Source organism: Uloborus diversus, chromosome 2 (genome assembly GCF_026930045.1).
Source record: "Uloborus diversus isolate 005 chromosome 2, Udiv.v.3.1, whole genome shotgun sequence".
In the NCBI taxonomy this organism is placed as follows: Eukaryota; Metazoa; Arthropoda; class Arachnida; order Araneae; family Uloboridae; genus Uloborus; species Uloborus diversus.
In genome coordinates, this window is record NC_072732.1 from 184,837,002 (window position 1) to 184,853,527 (window position 16,526).

General features: G+C 33.9%; 1 protein-coding gene across 1 annotated transcript in view; it reads left to right on the forward strand.

The window, feature by feature from the left end:
• LOC129216706 (membralin-like) overlaps window positions 1-16,526 on the forward strand; it is a 43,693-nt gene that overhangs the window by 12,622 nt on the left and 14,545 nt on the right. Inside the window, exons 5-8 of the mRNA XM_054850923.1 lie at window positions 1,496-1,612; window positions 4,139-4,261; window positions 4,959-5,059; window positions 7,717-7,774. Coding sequence (XP_054706898.1) covers window positions 1,496-1,612; window positions 4,139-4,261; window positions 4,959-5,059; window positions 7,717-7,774 — 399 coding nt within the window. The remainder of the gene's footprint in view (window positions 1-1,495; window positions 1,613-4,138; window positions 4,262-4,958; window positions 5,060-7,716; window positions 7,775-16,526) is intronic.

Here is a 16,526-nt window from a genome sequence, read left to right on the forward strand (position 1 = left end):
TTCACGCTTGTGTAGTCCTATCTTTTCCTATTTTTTTGTCCTTTTTTAAGTGATTTTTTTCCTACTTTTCCTACTTTTTAAATTTTTCATTCCTTACTTCCTACTTTTTTTTTTTCCCAAAAGCCACTCCGGGGTCTGAATTACTAAAAAAATTTCACCTTGTTTTCTGGTTTAATTTTCTTATTAAAACTTAGCAAGTTTGAAAAAAAAAATAGTGATGACTAAAACTTGCCGCAAGTTTAAAATCCATTATCAAAGCAAGTAAGAAATTGTTTTCAAAATGAATTGAAGAATATGGGAAAATCTAACTTCTATGAGGAACTGCTATGGAACTTGGTGACTGTTTAGATCTGAACTATTTTTGTCGGCGACACCGTCTTTTCCGCACCTCATTTCAACCGAACTTGACTTCTTTTTCACATTTATGTTTTGTTGGGATATTTTGATTGACAACTAACTTCGTCACAAGGGCGATTTTAACGTAATAATTTCATGCATTTATTTATTTTTATATAGATGTCATTTACTAATTGATCACAGTTAAGTCATAAAAGTTGAAGGTGAAAATAGTATTAGATGATGAAGGTGTTTCATAAGTGAAGTAAAACATGCTTAAATGGTGCTTGGCTATTTTTTCAAGTTTTATGATTCTTGTTTTTCCCTCCACCACACTCTCAGCAACAGAAGTCAGGTTGTTTAATTGTTATTTAAATCTCTAAAACTACATAAGCAGATGTACTATATTAAGTGATTGCGTCAAAAAAATAATTGTTTAGTAAATAGCAATTATGATATTGTAAAAAGGGTCTTCCACAAGTGATGTCATGCCTTGAGGAGGAGACAAGCTCATTAAATTGTTACAAGGGGTAAAGAGAGGGTGACAAAATGTGATATCACACAGTTATTGTTTTATTGTTTGTAGAAAATATGACGTGTGTGTATGTGTGACAAGAGGAGGAGTTAGGTGAAGTGTGACACTAAGTGATAAAGGGTGAAGGGGGTCAAATAAGCTGAAAAGAGTGTGACATTATCTACGACAGCCCATTAGTACTCCTTCAAAACCTCATTTTACTCCTTCATTTTATTTCTGAAATTGAGTACGAACCCTGATTTATTCCTCAATGGGAGGGATTTAACCCCCAAAACCCTCCCCTTGAACACGGCTCTGTGAAGTCATTTCTTAGACAGAAAACTGATGTTTGAATTTATATGGCTGTTCAAACCTCACGTTGATCAAGTAAAGTAAATATGAAAGATGACAAAAAAAAAAAAAAAAAATCCCATGTGATAGTTACTTTAAAGTTGTCATTTCTTTGTCAAGAAATATATACAAACTCTGATTGACCTTTGTTTTAAGAATGTTAGTTCAGTGAAACTTAGTTTTTATTTATTTTTTTCGCTTAAAGTATAATATGCATCTTTTTCAGTTTTCTGTCTAAAATTTGTTATAGCTATTAACTTTGTTCATGTAACTTTATTGCCTAATTTGTTGCAGCCAATCAGTCACCTTCAGAAATCCATATCATGGAGTTTTCACTAGAACATGGATTTCTTAAACTGAGCCACAGAATCAGAAAAAAGCTTGGAGTTCCAGTGCACCTTGTGACAATAGGTGAGTAGTGCCTGCAGTGCCATCATTGCAGTATTTTTTTAATATTACAGTGTGGACTCCATGTCAAAGCTAAACAATATTGTACATTTTTAAAAATTTTGGGTTACGGTTTCTAAAATTTTTGAGTGGCAACACATTTAAAAACTGAAAAATTATGAAAAAAAAATTAATCATTCTTTTAATGGTTTTAATGTTTTTTTATGCATGCATATTTGAAGAGTTTTTACAGGGGGGGGGGGAGGTTGAGCTCCCTCATAGCTTCCAAAAATTTCAGTCTTCAGAAAATTTAGCTTGAGTTCACTGTCACCCCTGGTATAAAGTTACAAGTCATTTCCCCTTGGCCAAAACTTAGATAGAATTACAAGCAGATACTAAATAACTCATTACAGCATTCAGGTTCGCCCTCATTTGGGATCATCGATCTGGAATAGCCATAACAGAGCATGAGACAGTAAACCTTTCATATTATCTAAAATTACCTTTACACTGGAAGCTCAAAAGATTTTACCTACCAGTTTGAGTGCATGAGCACCAGGCCGTCCGGGGGGGGGGGGGGGGGCAAGCGAGGCACTCGACCCGGATGCCACAAAATGAGGGCGTGCCGTAAGGCGCCCCCTCATTTCGTGTTTCAAAGATTTACAGTCATAAACACACAAAGCAGAGACTGCAATAATTCTCTATTTTTTTTCTAATGCACAAAAATATTCCTCTCTCCCAGTCTCTAAAACATTTGTTTCTTTGTATCATTGAAGTAGATACAAGTTCTGTGGTTATAACTGTTTAGAATCAAACAAAAGCCCCTTCTCTTTTGTCTAGTTCCCACCAAATTTCTTGGAATTCTGCCCCAGTTTGCAGTGACGTAACCAGAAAAAAGTTTTGGTTCTCATTGAAAAAAAATGATCTGATAGGAAAGGAAGGTCTGTCAAAATTTTGGAACTTTTAGTTTCAAAAATGCATTTTTAGACTTTCTTTGCAGATGCTGCGGAGAAAAACGATATAGGGGTCTCAACGGAAATTTCTACGAATTGAAGCTGTAAAAACATGATTATATGCCAAGTTTATCGACGTTAAGGTAACGGATCGAGCTCTGGGACTGTCCTTGATCGATTTTTAGAAAAAAAAGTACATTGAAATCAATTTCTCCTCCCTCCCTATAAGTGTTTGAAATTAAAGTTTAAAAAATGCATTTTTAAACGAAATTTGAAGATTTTATGAAAAAGAGGATCTAGAAGCCCTTCCCCTGAAAATTTTTAGAAAATTATGGTCCAAAAAGCTTTAGCAATGTTTTATATTCAGGGGCTTTTCCACTTAAATATTTTATAAGTGTCATTTAAAAAACCCATTGCTGGTGGTATTAAAGAAAGGCGATATGGAGGACCCTTGCCCGAATATTTTCTGAAACTCAAGTCTGAAAAATGCAATTTTAAGGCCATATTTTGTAATATTAGGGCCAGTAATTTATCGAAATTAAAACTCCAAACACACTATTCTAAGCGATTTTTGATGTTGCTGAGTATTTGGGGGCCCTTTCCCCTGAAACCTTCAAAAATTTGGGGTAAAAAAATGACATGTTTGTTTTTAACATAGTATATGAAAGCTGGTATTAATTTGGTACAAGTAAAACCAAAAAACTCTTGAGAGGAATTATTGGATGAGTCCAGATCAAAATTTAATTTTAATGTAATTTACTTCTACAAATAAATTTTGTATCAATAAATTATTTATTTGTGTCCTTAGTTTGATCAATATGAATAAATAATTCAGTCTTAAATGTTTGTTTTTTTATCTTGTGGGGTAACAATGTATAAGATAAATATTTAGATTTTCAATGTTTCGAGTTCTTAAAAAGTATTTAGAGTATTAATGTGTAATAAATAATAGAAAAAGATTCAATGTTTAATTTGTATTATCCATAGCCCTCTGATTGTTTCTTGATTAATGTTTAAAAACTGCAAGTATCACGCGTTCACACATGTGATGCACTGATGTTATAACTAACTTGATTTTTCTGTGTGTAAGGGGCGACGGCCCTGCATGAGAATAGTCGGCCTTGGCATCCATAGGCTGTTGTGCATTGAGTTTAGTTTAGTTTCTGGATGCTGTAACTAGTTGTTTGGTATTTGCTTTTGAGGGATACTATAGCAATAACCTAATGCCAAACATATGTGAGTTATGAAATGCAGCCATTGAGACAAATTTGTCTGCATCCTTTTCTTCGAACCCCTCATTTGTTTAGACTTAATATGTATGATATAAATTGAAAAATAAATTAAACATAAGAATTTTTTTTATTATTTCTTGTTTTTTCCTCTTTGAAAATTTTCACCTTTGCATTTTACGAGAAATCATTCAGTGCTAGTAAAAAATAATGAAGATCATTTCTGAATTCAGTGCTAAAAAAATCCTAAGAATCACTAATGATAAATCATGAAACATAACACGACCCAAATTTTTCTAGTAAGTATTATTTATTATTTCATCTGATGCCCAGGTTTGAAAGATCTAACATTGAATCATTTTTTACAGATCCTGATGATTCAACCTGTTTTGGTAGTCTGTTAGACAGATTTTTTGTGTATTATGTTCTGGGGTATGATGATGTTCTGCTGCTGAGTTTGAAACTGCTGGCAGAGAAACAAAAGCACAGAGGTCCTACCTACATTAAATACTCTCAAATTACCTTTTTATTGCTCGTATTTTTTTTTTTAAATGATGTATTATTTGAGTTACTGAGAAAAATAGTTTGAGTGCTTTTTTTAAAAATTCCACTTTTATACATAGTTCTCAAAAAATGCTTACTTTGTGCACCATGTTCTTAATTTTTGTTTATATGTGTTTTAAAATTTTATAATATTCACATAAAAGTTTAATTGGGTTGATATTTTGTATGAATACTATTTGAAAGTGTTAATATTGCAAAAAACGGAAATTAATTTATTCTGCATTGCATTTTTACCATCATTCTGCAGAAAAGGTTTGTGTCAGAAACAACTTTATTATGCACAAAAATAGAAAAAATATTTTGGGATTTATTTATTTTTATTTTTTATTTATTTATTTATTTTTTTTTTTGTCTCAATTCCGCATTCAACTCCACTTCCTCAGACAGCAAGGCTTTTGTAGTTAAAGAGTTCCTTTTTAATCTCCAGCCATAAAAGATAAACTGCTGGACCAAATGTTATCAAACTTGGTTCGTGGTTGATGATGAAGTTTAATAGAAGTTGTGTGGATTTTATTTTCAGCAAAAAAAAAAAAAAAGATGTTGATAGTTTGAATGAATCCAGTTGTATTTCATTTGTTGTGATGTTTCTTGCTGTTGAACTGAAAAATGTTTGCATTATTCTAGGATTTGTGCGTAACATTGTCACTGGCAGCGAATATGTGTTTGTTAATGTCTGGATGGATCAGAAGTCATACTTGACAGCTGCATTTGTAATGTTTTTGTTTGTGAGTATTGGTATGATTTTTCTGGTGCTGAACTTTTATATATTTTGAATAATTTCATCATAGTTTTATCTTCTCTTCCTGTTAAGACCCAATTCTAAAGGATAAGATTTTTGAATATTTACTATGTACAGTGTAACTTCATAAATCCGAGCTAATTAGATTTAAGTATAACTTCCAAAAAGGTCAGATTTACCAGTTGAACCTCTTAAGCTCTTGTTATTGGCTCAATAGTGATCAGAAAATCTTTGTTTTAAAGTAATAATGAAGCAAATTTGCCCCTGATAAAGTAAGTGCTTAATACATCATTTACATTAAGTAGCACAGAGGAATATTGTTGCCAGTATGATTACAGCACAGTAGAGAGATTACAAAGTGAGTGTACCAATACTGTTTATATGTATTGATCTGATGTACGCTGGCATATGTATCAACCAATTCAATTTGTTACGCCAACGAAAAATTACTAAACCCAGATCTACATAATAAGGCATGGAGCTGTATTATGCATTGCATTCGAGCATTTGCTAAAAGTAGCTGTCTTTAAAAATAAAAAAAAAAACTGTCAGAGCTTTTGAATAAAAATAATTTATTTTTGCATTTGTCACTTAACAAGCTGCTCGGATTATCTGAAATTTTGGATCTCTGGAGTTTGGATATCTAAAGTTCCATTGTATATATTTATATATTGTGCAACATTTTGTGACATTGATGAAATGGCCTGTCATGCAATCACTTTCTTAGATAGTTATTTCCAAGCATATTGTAGCTTAAATTCAAATTAAGCTAATGAAAAAAATAATGAAAGCGACAACAATAATGACAAATATCAAGAACTTCATGCTGAACCACACTTGATGCATTCCAGTGCTTTTGATGGGTAGAAAAACTTCAAACTATTTTCAAAGCTAGGGTTGGAAACGACAATGTTCTGCAGGTCAAGAGTATCTCTTGAAAACAACAGCTCAAAAATGAGTTCAATGCAAATGTAACCCCTTTTACTTTCTTCTATATCTAATATATAGAAGAAAGTATTGGATTCGTGCAAATTTTCGAATTTCGAATTTTTAAGGATTCCAATGTTTTGAGGTGTGCTGAGTCCATTTCGACTATTTTTGGAAAATGCCTGTCTGTCTGTGTGTGTGTGTGTGTGTCACGTCTGTGTGTGACCAGTTTTTGTGGCTGCTCTACAGCAAAAACTACCGCATTAAATCGAACGAAATTTGGTACACATATGTGTCGCTATGTGAACTTGTGCTCATTGGCTTTTGGCGAATTCCTCCAAGGGGCGTGCTTGCTATTCCTCAGGAAGTAACTGGGGGGATCAAACAAAATTTGGTCCATATGTTGCCATTAACAGGAACAGGTGCTAATTCAATTTTGGTGTCAATAACTCAAACGGGGGTTGAGCTATAGAATGTTTTTTGTCGTCAATTGTGACTGCTGTATCTCAAGAAATAATGGACGGAATGAAAGAAAAATTTATCGGCAAGTAGCCCTTAGTGGGTATAAGAGCTGATTTTATTTTGGTGTCAACAGCTAAAAAGGGGGTAGCGCAATCACCCGTTCTTTTTTTCCATTGTGAGTGCCCTATCTCAAGAAGTAATGCTACATTCTGGTTGAAATTTGGAATATATGTGAATCCAATGTAAACAGACTTTGGTTCAATTTTGACGCCAATCGCTCCAAGAGGTGTTGATTTTTTTTTTTTTTTTTTTGCGAATAAAAATAGCTTTATTAATGCAACAATAAGAAAGATAAATCGTAATAGATTGTCGTCTGCATATTTCTCGTGGTTTTAATTGTATGGAAATGATCGGAAATATTATCTCAATGATTTAAAATTTTTAACTGTTGCCATCTTATGTTTGTTAACAAATAAAATATTTGTAATTAATTCAAGCAAGGCTTTTAAAATAACTTTCAATTTTTGCTCTTTGCTTTGCTTTTGCAATAATTCAGACATTGAGATGGTCGTCAAGTTTTTGCATGTGTAATTTTGTTTTTGTTGGGAATATTGCTTCCTCATCAAGCATGGGGAGGGATCAGAAAAAAAAGAAAAATATAGAAGAAAGTTTCGTGATGGCCACAACATATTAGTTTGTACTGTACCGAAATTTAAAAAAAAAGAAAAGACGAGAACAGATGAATCTTTATGACTTTTATTTTCACAAACCCATTTTTTATGAGTATTCAGCTATAACAAGCAAATTTTACAATCCTTTTGTACTCCTTGTTATAAAGGAGTTAGACTATGTTATAATGATGATATGTGATGGATTATAGTCATTTAAAGATAAAGTTTTTATACTACTGTGTATTAAATGCTCATAATTTTGTGAGGGTCCGTTTTCCTGATCAAATTTGTTTTATTTTCCTATGATTATTTGAATTGTCTGTATTTACTCATGAAATGTGAATGAATTAATTTTAACCATTTTTGAGGGCAGGTAATTGAATTTTTATGCATTCTGAAATGTAGTTGGTTAAGAATTGATGGCAAGTAATAATGAACATAAAATATGCAAAACTTGCAGAAAGTCGTAGTGTTTCTCCCCCCCCCCCCTTTGAAAGTAAAGTCTTCTGATTGTTCTAGTTTTGTTTTTTTTTTCTTTTATATATAAGTTTTTACTTGGCTATTAATGTTTATTGTATTTCAGACGGCCTCTGTGTCTATTCTCTTGCGGCATTCCCATCACCAGATATTCGTTTTCATTGGTGAGTATTTTTCACTTTTCTGTTTACATTCCCACTAAAGGTGTCTGGAAAAGCTCAAGATTTCATAAACAAGTGTAAAAAATAAAAATAAGTAAATAGAAAAATTTGAATAATGTACTGTAAGGTAGGGAAATGGTGTTGGTTGATAGGTTGGTATTTCCCTCTTTTCTAATAACTTTTGAGGCCCCACTCCAAATCAAACTTCTTTTTTTTTTTATTTTGCCAGCGCATCGGATTTTTATGTATAACTTTTTAGCCTACTTTCCCAGTAAAGGTTAGAGAAAGAAGAAAACATGAAAGAAGGCTTAGTGCATCTTGAAAATGAAAATATCGCAAAAAACAAAAAAAAAAGTCAAATAAAAAAATAATTAAATAAATATAGAAAAAATAAAAATTGGAAAGTAGGGTATTGAGATGGGGAAAAATGTCCGTCTGTCTGTCCTCCCCCCCCCCCCAATAACTTTTGAGTGAATAGTCCGATTCGAACAAATTTTTTTTGTTCGAAAGACCCTGGCAAGGACACCTCATTCCTATCTCACTTTTTGATTTGAACTATTTTTCGTTCAATTTTGAACAGTTCAAAGAAAACATAATTAGCGCCTATGGGGAAATTCAAAGCAATTCCGAACTTTGGGGCAAATTTGCTTGAAACAAACTTTGTTGGAGAAAGCTTTTGATAAAAAACATGTATATAAAATATCTTTTGGATTTGAACAATTTTCGGTTCAAACTTTGAAAAGTTGAAATCCCTTAACATTAGTGCCTAGGGGGAAACTGAAAGTCAATGTAGATTCCACACTTGAAAGTAGATTTACTTCAAATAAATTTTGTTGGAAATGGCTCTTGACGACAAACTCCTGACTCTGAGAATTTTGGGCACCTGACTCTGATTCCAAATTCTGTGCCCGACAATCAGTCATATTCCGACTCCCCAACTTCAACTTTGACTTCATAGCTTTGGCAAAAATTTATATATGGAGGAAAAATGACAGACTCTGAATCTTGGATATTTGACTCCGGCTCCTTTATCCCAAAATAAGTCCGACTCCGCAAACATTGGCAGAGTTGCGGAATCTAAGGGAAAGGACCAATTCCAATTCTGAGTCTTTGAATTAAATACCTTTGGCTCCTGAACCTGACTCTTTTATCCCAAAATGAGATTGACTCCAACTCAGGCTCCGTAACCACAGTTTTTACTGTGAAATAATTATTGTTATTATGATTTGTTTTTATTTTCACTCTAAAGTTTTAATTTATGTATTCAGTTTTTGGGGGGGAAATTCTGAGTCCTTTATGTTTCTACTTTTCTATGATTTTTTTTTTTCGGCAATGAAAATTTTTTCTTTAGTTGATATTTTATTGTTTTTATTTATGTTTGAAATTACCTTAATTCATTTTTAAAGCTATTTTTTGGCAACAGAGGAAAAAGATCTCCAATAATGCTGACGGTTACAGTTGAGGGCAGCCCTATAGTGATGGAGTTAGATACTGGTGGAGCAGTTTCTGTGATGAATATAAAGAAGTTCAGGGAAATTTCTAAGAAACCTTTGCAAAAGACTAATTTGGTTTTCACTACGTATAATGAGAGGAAAGTTGTACCAATGGGAGTAGTAAATGTAAATGTTGAATATAACAATCAAAAATTGAAATTAAATTTATACATTGTTAGGGAAGACTTAGACACCATTTTAGGTAGGGAATGGATTTTCAAAATCAAAATTAATTGGAATTCAATAAAATCAATTCGTGCACATGGGAAATATGGTCTGAGTAAACTGCTTAATGAGTTTAAAGAATTGTTTGATGATAAATTAGGGGAAATAAACAATTATGAGGTAAAATTGGAACTTAAATCAGACATTACACCGAAATTTTGCTGATCAAGTCCTGTTCCGTTCGCTTTAAAAGATTGTGTTGAACAAGAAATCGACAGATTAGAAAAGGAGGGAATTATAGAAAAGGTGGAAACATCTAAATGGGCAACGCCAGTAGTACCAGTCGTAAAATCAGATGGATCTATAAGTCTGTGTGCAGACTACTCGGCAACCCTTAATCCTAGTATATTGGTACAACAACACCCTTTACCAAGGTTGGAGGAGATATTTTCTTGTCTAAATGGGGGAAAAGAATTCTCAAAATTAGATTTCAAATACACTTATTTACAATTAAAGGTTCACAAAAATAGTCAAAAACTCCTAACAACAAAGGGGTTGTACAAATGCAAAAGGCTTATGTATGGACTAAACGCGGCTCCAGCTATTTGGCAGTGCTATGTCGACAGTCTATTCCAGGGAATGGCAGGGGTTAAAGTGTTTATGGACGATGTTCGTATAACAGGACCTACTCAAGATGCACATTTTGAGGCACTGCAAACTTTTTTTCAAAAAGGCTAAGAGCATGGATTAAAACTAAATTTGAGGAAAAGTAAATTTTTTGAGGAAGAGATTAATTTTTTGGGTCACAAGATTGACTCCAAGGGTTTGCATAAAACAGATGAAAAAGTCTGCAATAGCGAGTGCCCCTAAACCAAAAAATGTGCAAAAAGTTTAAAGTTTTCTGGGGTTAGTACAATTTTATGGGAAGTTTTGTCCAAATTTGGCCACAATTGCTAATCCGTTGAATAATTTAATGAAGAAAGAAACAAAATTCATCTGGTCGAAGGACTGTGAACAGTCATTTCATAACAGTAAAAAAGTGATTTGTTCCCCACAAATTCTGGTGCACTATGACCCTGCACTCCAATTAACATTGGCACCCGACGCGAGTCCAGTAGGGTTAGTCGCGGTGCTCCCCCACAAAATGTCCGACGGAACAGAAAGACCTATAGCTTTTGCATCAAGAACTCTTAACAACGCAGAGAAAAAATATTCACAAATTGATAAGGAAGCCCTTGCAATTGTGTGGGCAGTTAAGAGATTCTACCTATACCTAAAGGGACGAAGATTCATCCTTATAACAGATCACAAGCCATTAGTTGCAATTTTTGGATCGAAGAAAGGTCTACCAATTTTGGCAGCAACACAACTTCTTCACTATGCTTTGACTCTTCAATCCTTCCTATTCGACATCATCTACCGTAACACCAAAGACCATGGGAATGCCGATTTTCTGTCAAGGTTACCGACTCAGTCAGAAGAACTGGAAGTCCGAGATGATGTTACACTCTTCCAACTGCAACAGATTGAGACACTCCCAGTCACTGCCAGGGAATTAGCCAAAGGAACAGAGAAAGATGAAGAAAGCAGACCACTGTTGCAGGCACTTCGAAGTGGAGAGGGTTTAAAGGGGAAGGAAGTGGAATACAGTCTCCAAGATGGCTGCATCATTTACGGATCTAGAGTCATGGTTCCAAAACAATTCCCGAGTCAGGTGCTGCAGGAGTTACACGAAGAGCACTTCCGGATTGTAAAGATGAAAGCGATAGCAAGATCATTCGTGTTTTGGAAGAACATAGACAAGGATATAGAAGAAGCAGTAAAAAATTGTGTCCACTGCGCGCAAATTAAAACAGATCCCCAAAAAGCCAAAGTCCACCATTGGGAGTACCCAAGCAAACCTTGGGAGAGGCTTCAAGTTGATTTTGCTGGGCCATTGTTCGGATATATGTACCTGATCATCGTGGATGCACGTTCTAAATGGCTGGAAGCGTATCCAATGAAGAATACTACAGCATTTAAGACGATCGAGTGTCTTAGGGACTGCTTCGCGAGGTTTGGACTTCCACTGATGATGGTTAGTGACAATGAGCCACAGTTCAAGTCCGATGAATTTAAGATCTTCCTGAGCCGAAATGGGATTAAGCACAGACCTTCAGCTCCATTCAAGCCTTCCAGCAATGGTCAAGCTGAAAGGTATGTGTTTACCATCAAGCAATCTCTTCGCGCCATGAAGGAGTAACCTGGCACCATCCAGCAGAAGCTCAGCACCTTCCTGATGCAGTATAGGAAGGCTCCAAACATGACCACCCTCCACAGCCCTGCAATGTTGCTGATGAAGTGCGAGATCCGGACACGCATTGACCTGGTGAAACCGGATCTGCACGTCAGGGTCCAAGACAGGATTAAGAAGGATAACTTTCAGTTCTCAGATCGTGTTTTTCGCACAGGGGATGACGTCGCAGTGCGCAACTACCCTCACGGTGATAAAAGGTGGAAGTTCAGGAAAGTTGTCAGTAAAGACCCACAACTTCACTATACCATCAACGTAAATGGGCAACTGTGGCGACGCCACGTTGACCAAGTGAGGGACAGTAGGAATCTGGAGAACCAGGAATGGGAACGAATCAGCCAGGCTCCGAATCTTGCTTCCAGGGCCCACTGTACTACTGCAACAACAGCAGCGGATGCTACAACAAATGGGAGCTCAGCAGAGCCACCAGCTGAACCAGTCGTCTTGCCGTCCAACACCAACCAGGCTGAACCAGCGACGGAAGGCAACACCACCGCAACCAGTCCTGTGTCATCAACAGCAGATCCACCTCCTCTGCGCAGATCCACAAAATCTAGAAAAGCTCCACAGAGACTGGATTTGTAAAGGGGAAGGGATGTCATATATCGATATGTAACCGGTTAGCGGTAACCATAACTGTTATCTTTGTGCGTGAAGTTTCAGTTCTGGTTCTGTTCGAGATGTATATAGTTGTGTGTTTGTGATGTGAATAATGTATAATAAAAGTATTGTGCTGTATTAAATTATGCATCGCCTCTGCTATGTGTAAATACACACATTCCCACTCCATCTCAAAGGATAAATGCATCACAGCTGTCGACGAAATGATTTGCGAACCCGTGAAGTAATGAAATTCTTCAGCGGAACTCTTGTGAAGTGTTTCAACAGAATCTAATGGATTAGGATAAAGCTCGATGCAGCCAAGGTCAAGGTAAAAGTTTCGTAATCAATTTTCTAGTAATATTTTATCATTTAGGCTCTGGTTCAAGCTTTAATTGAGCAAAACAAACTTTTAATGGACAGATTGGTGGTTACGCCAGAAACGAAACCAAATGAAGGTTCAAAAGTTTCTGTTCATTTTGAAAAGTTTGAAGAAGGTCAGGAAAACTTCGATTCATTTCTTGAACGCTTTGATGCATATTTAAAGGTTCAAAATGTTCCTGAAGACAAACGTGGGTTAGCTTTTATTTCAAATTTATCCCCGAAAATGTATAATTTGCTCAAGAACCTGCTAGCTCCTGATAATCCTTCGGATAAAGATTTTGATTGCTTGAAAATTACTTTAAAAGAGCATTTAAATCCGAAACCACTAATTATACCCTGTAGACATGTGTTCTTAAATCGCAAGCAGCGGGAAGGTGAAATGGTTAGTGACTATCTGGCTGAGTTAAGATCCCTTTCAGTTCTGTGTTGCTATGGGGAAGCCATGCTCAATGTAATGTTAAGAGATGTGTTTGTTAGTGGGTTGCGGGATAAAGCTATTCTTAATAGAATTTTTGAAGAAGATGAAGGAGAGTAAAACTTTGCTACACATTCGTTGACATTCTTCCAGTCGCTATTTTTAAGTTCTGCCTGGAGTAATATCAACGAATGTGTAGCAAAGTTTTACTCAAAAAAAGATTTTCTTTTTTGATATGATATAGTTATTTTAATGAGCTTATTAATTTTATTTATTTTTATTTATTTTTTTTTTCTTTTTGAAAGGGGCTAAAGATTTTTTTTAATGGAATAAAATTCATTTGCTGCTTTGTTTAAAAGGTGCTGCTACTTTATTTGTTTGTGTATTTATTTTTTACGCATCTAATTCTTTAGATGAGCGAGGCATATTATATTTCTTGAAATTGTCTTAAATTATTTAAATTATGTTATAAATAATTTGCGATTTTAGCTAATTTTGAGAATTTTGATCAGATACTAGAAAGTCGATATTGTATAGGCGAAAGTAGGCTCGTTTAGTTCTAGACGGAACTTCTTGTGGATTTGAATGATTGTTTGTGAAATTTTAAGTAACAAGAAAAAAGAGTAACAACATTTACAAGTAAATTACTTTTCTTTAAATACTAGTCGATCTTTCTTCAATCATACTTTATTGTAAAGAACTTATGATGTGGAGCAAGAGTTTTTTTTTTTCTTTGAAAAGTTGAAGGATATTTTTGAACAATTCAAAATATTTCAGCATTAACTGCTAGAGTGAAAATTCAAACCTTTTTACCTACAGAACTAATAATGCTAAAAATGGTTTTTTTTTTTAATCAAAAAATTTTAAAAATTCTTATTTCTTGAAAAGATTCTGCACATCTTTTCAAGAAGTAGGAAAAAAAGCTATTCGTAAAAATTGAAATTCATTTTTCATGAATCAGTGACGAAATTTCCATGCAAACATGGCTGCAGTTACCTTTGCTCTGCATGCTCTTGTCTAACTTTAAAAAGCATTTACAATTAAAAAAAAGCTTAATATTAAATAAGTACTGCACCGATTATTAGTAAGTCTCAATTAGTACTTAAAATGCTAATAGCAAGAACTTTACCATTTTCAAGTACCAAAAATAATTTTCATATAATATTGCAATTTGAGTATCAATTTTCGAAAATTGCTTCTATTATCATATACTTTAAGAGTTAAATTTTTCCTGACTGAAATAGATTATTACATGCAGTACTGCATGATTAAAATACACTGCTCAAAACAATTAAAGAGCAATGTATGATCAGAGAGATTAAGCGAGCACAGCAATATTCAACTTAACCTGATTTCAAATCTTAGCTAAAAAGATGTTTAAATTAAGAATCAAGTTCAACAATACTTAGTCCTAATGGGCATTATGGCCTCTCAATAAATGCATTGTTATTGAAAGGGGACTTGTACCATTTTGAAAATCTAATTTATACTCTTTCAGTGGTACACAGTTCTTTTGTTTCAAATATTTAACTTACTTATACATTAGGTACTGTATATTTATCTCTTTAAAAACTTAATAGCCAAATTTTGAATTTAATTTTTAACTGGGGATGATGACAGGCTTTTGGAGCCGTAGTCGGACTGATTTTGGGGTAAATGAGTCGGAGTTGTTCGAAATCATGCCAACTCGGACTCCGGGTTTCTTTTTTTCCTTTAATTTTCACTGATTCTCCTTGCATTTTTTAAAAATATGACTACTAATTAATTTGATTACATGTATTAAAGCCTGCTAATAAGAAAATAACTCATTGTGACAACTAGCTGACTTGATTGTTAATCGAACTTTCTGTAACAGCTACCGACGACGTCTACTAGTTTGCTTATTTTCTAACTTTATTTAACTGATAGCAACTGTCAGCAAACAGTTTTGTTTTCCTAACATTTTCTAATCACTTTCAAGTAAAAATAATAATATACTATGTTTTACCTCGATCTCAGTTATAAAATAGTAAAAGGAATGCATGAAAAACACCGCTCATGTATTTCTGCCCTAGCCCTGACTATAGGGCGGTAACTTACTGAAAATAAAAGGAATGTATATTGCTTGAGCACAAGTCGGGAAACTTTGAGGGTGCTTGGTAAATTTAAATAAGTGTTGGTACAAAAGCGCGAATCCGATAAAATATAAATGTTTTTTAAATCTTAAGACTTTAACTAAGAAAGCTTGGTTATCACTGAAAAGTACAAATAAAATTAGTACATGATTTATTTGTTACAACACTCAGTAATTGTAGTTAATCCTAAAATCTTCATATTAAGGTTAATTCTGAAGCTGCCAATAAAATTAAAATTAAAAATTGAGCCGAGAAATGTATGTATAGTAAAAGCTATTCGTACAAAGCTGTATAACGCCGCGTTTTGTGTAAAATTTATTCCAGTTACTTACATGTACCCGACCTCTCTCCGCAACATAGTGCAATATTGTTGAAGTTTTTAAGATTAAATTTAAGATTTATTATTGGGGATTTTTTTTAGAATTAAAGTATTTTAGTTTTAATAAACTCTGAAATTAAGTTGAAATGTGACCCACCAGATGGGTGTCCCTCGCGAGGGGGGGAACCGCCCCCTCTCAAGAAAAGTTTTTTGACTTTGCAAAAAAGTTTTTTTTTTTTTTTTTTTTGCTCAAAACTCATTCTTTGTGCTTTCAAAAATTGAAAGCGCAGGATTTGATCAACATATTTGTTAAACATTAAAGGGGAGCAAATTAATCTTTTTCAATTTTTTTTTTAAATGGGATTTTTAAATAATCTCACTTTAGAAATCCCAACTATTGGATAATTTGATTTTCAAATTGAATTTCTAACATCTTGAGTTTACAATAAAATGCAACGTGAAAATGTCACAAAAAGGAATAATATTTCAATCTCTGTGCAGGGGTTTTTCCCCCTGCCCATGTAGGGGGCATGATTTGAAAAAATAAATAAAAAAGTCGGAGTCTGACGTTTCAAAATCCTGGAGTCGGAGTCTGCCATTTTTCTTCCGACTCCTCAACCCTGGATGATGACCCATTTAGAAAAATCTGTAAACGTATTCTTAACAGTGAATATTTTATTATTTTGTTAAAGCTTTTTTCCTAAATTTAGCTTTTTTTGCTCAAGAGGTTTCGAGTTCAGCTTAAACCCTCTCTCAAACTGAAAAATATTTGTAAATGGTGATGCATTATTGTGATTATGTTACACCAATCTATAGCATTAAATATAAAGTGCATTCTCAAGTAACACTACTGAACATAGTGTTACTTATACAAAATTATCAATACATTTACTATTTTGAAACATTTTTGGATACTTTTTGCATATTAAATATTTAATGAATCTTGTTTTCAATAAATGAGAAATAAAAATA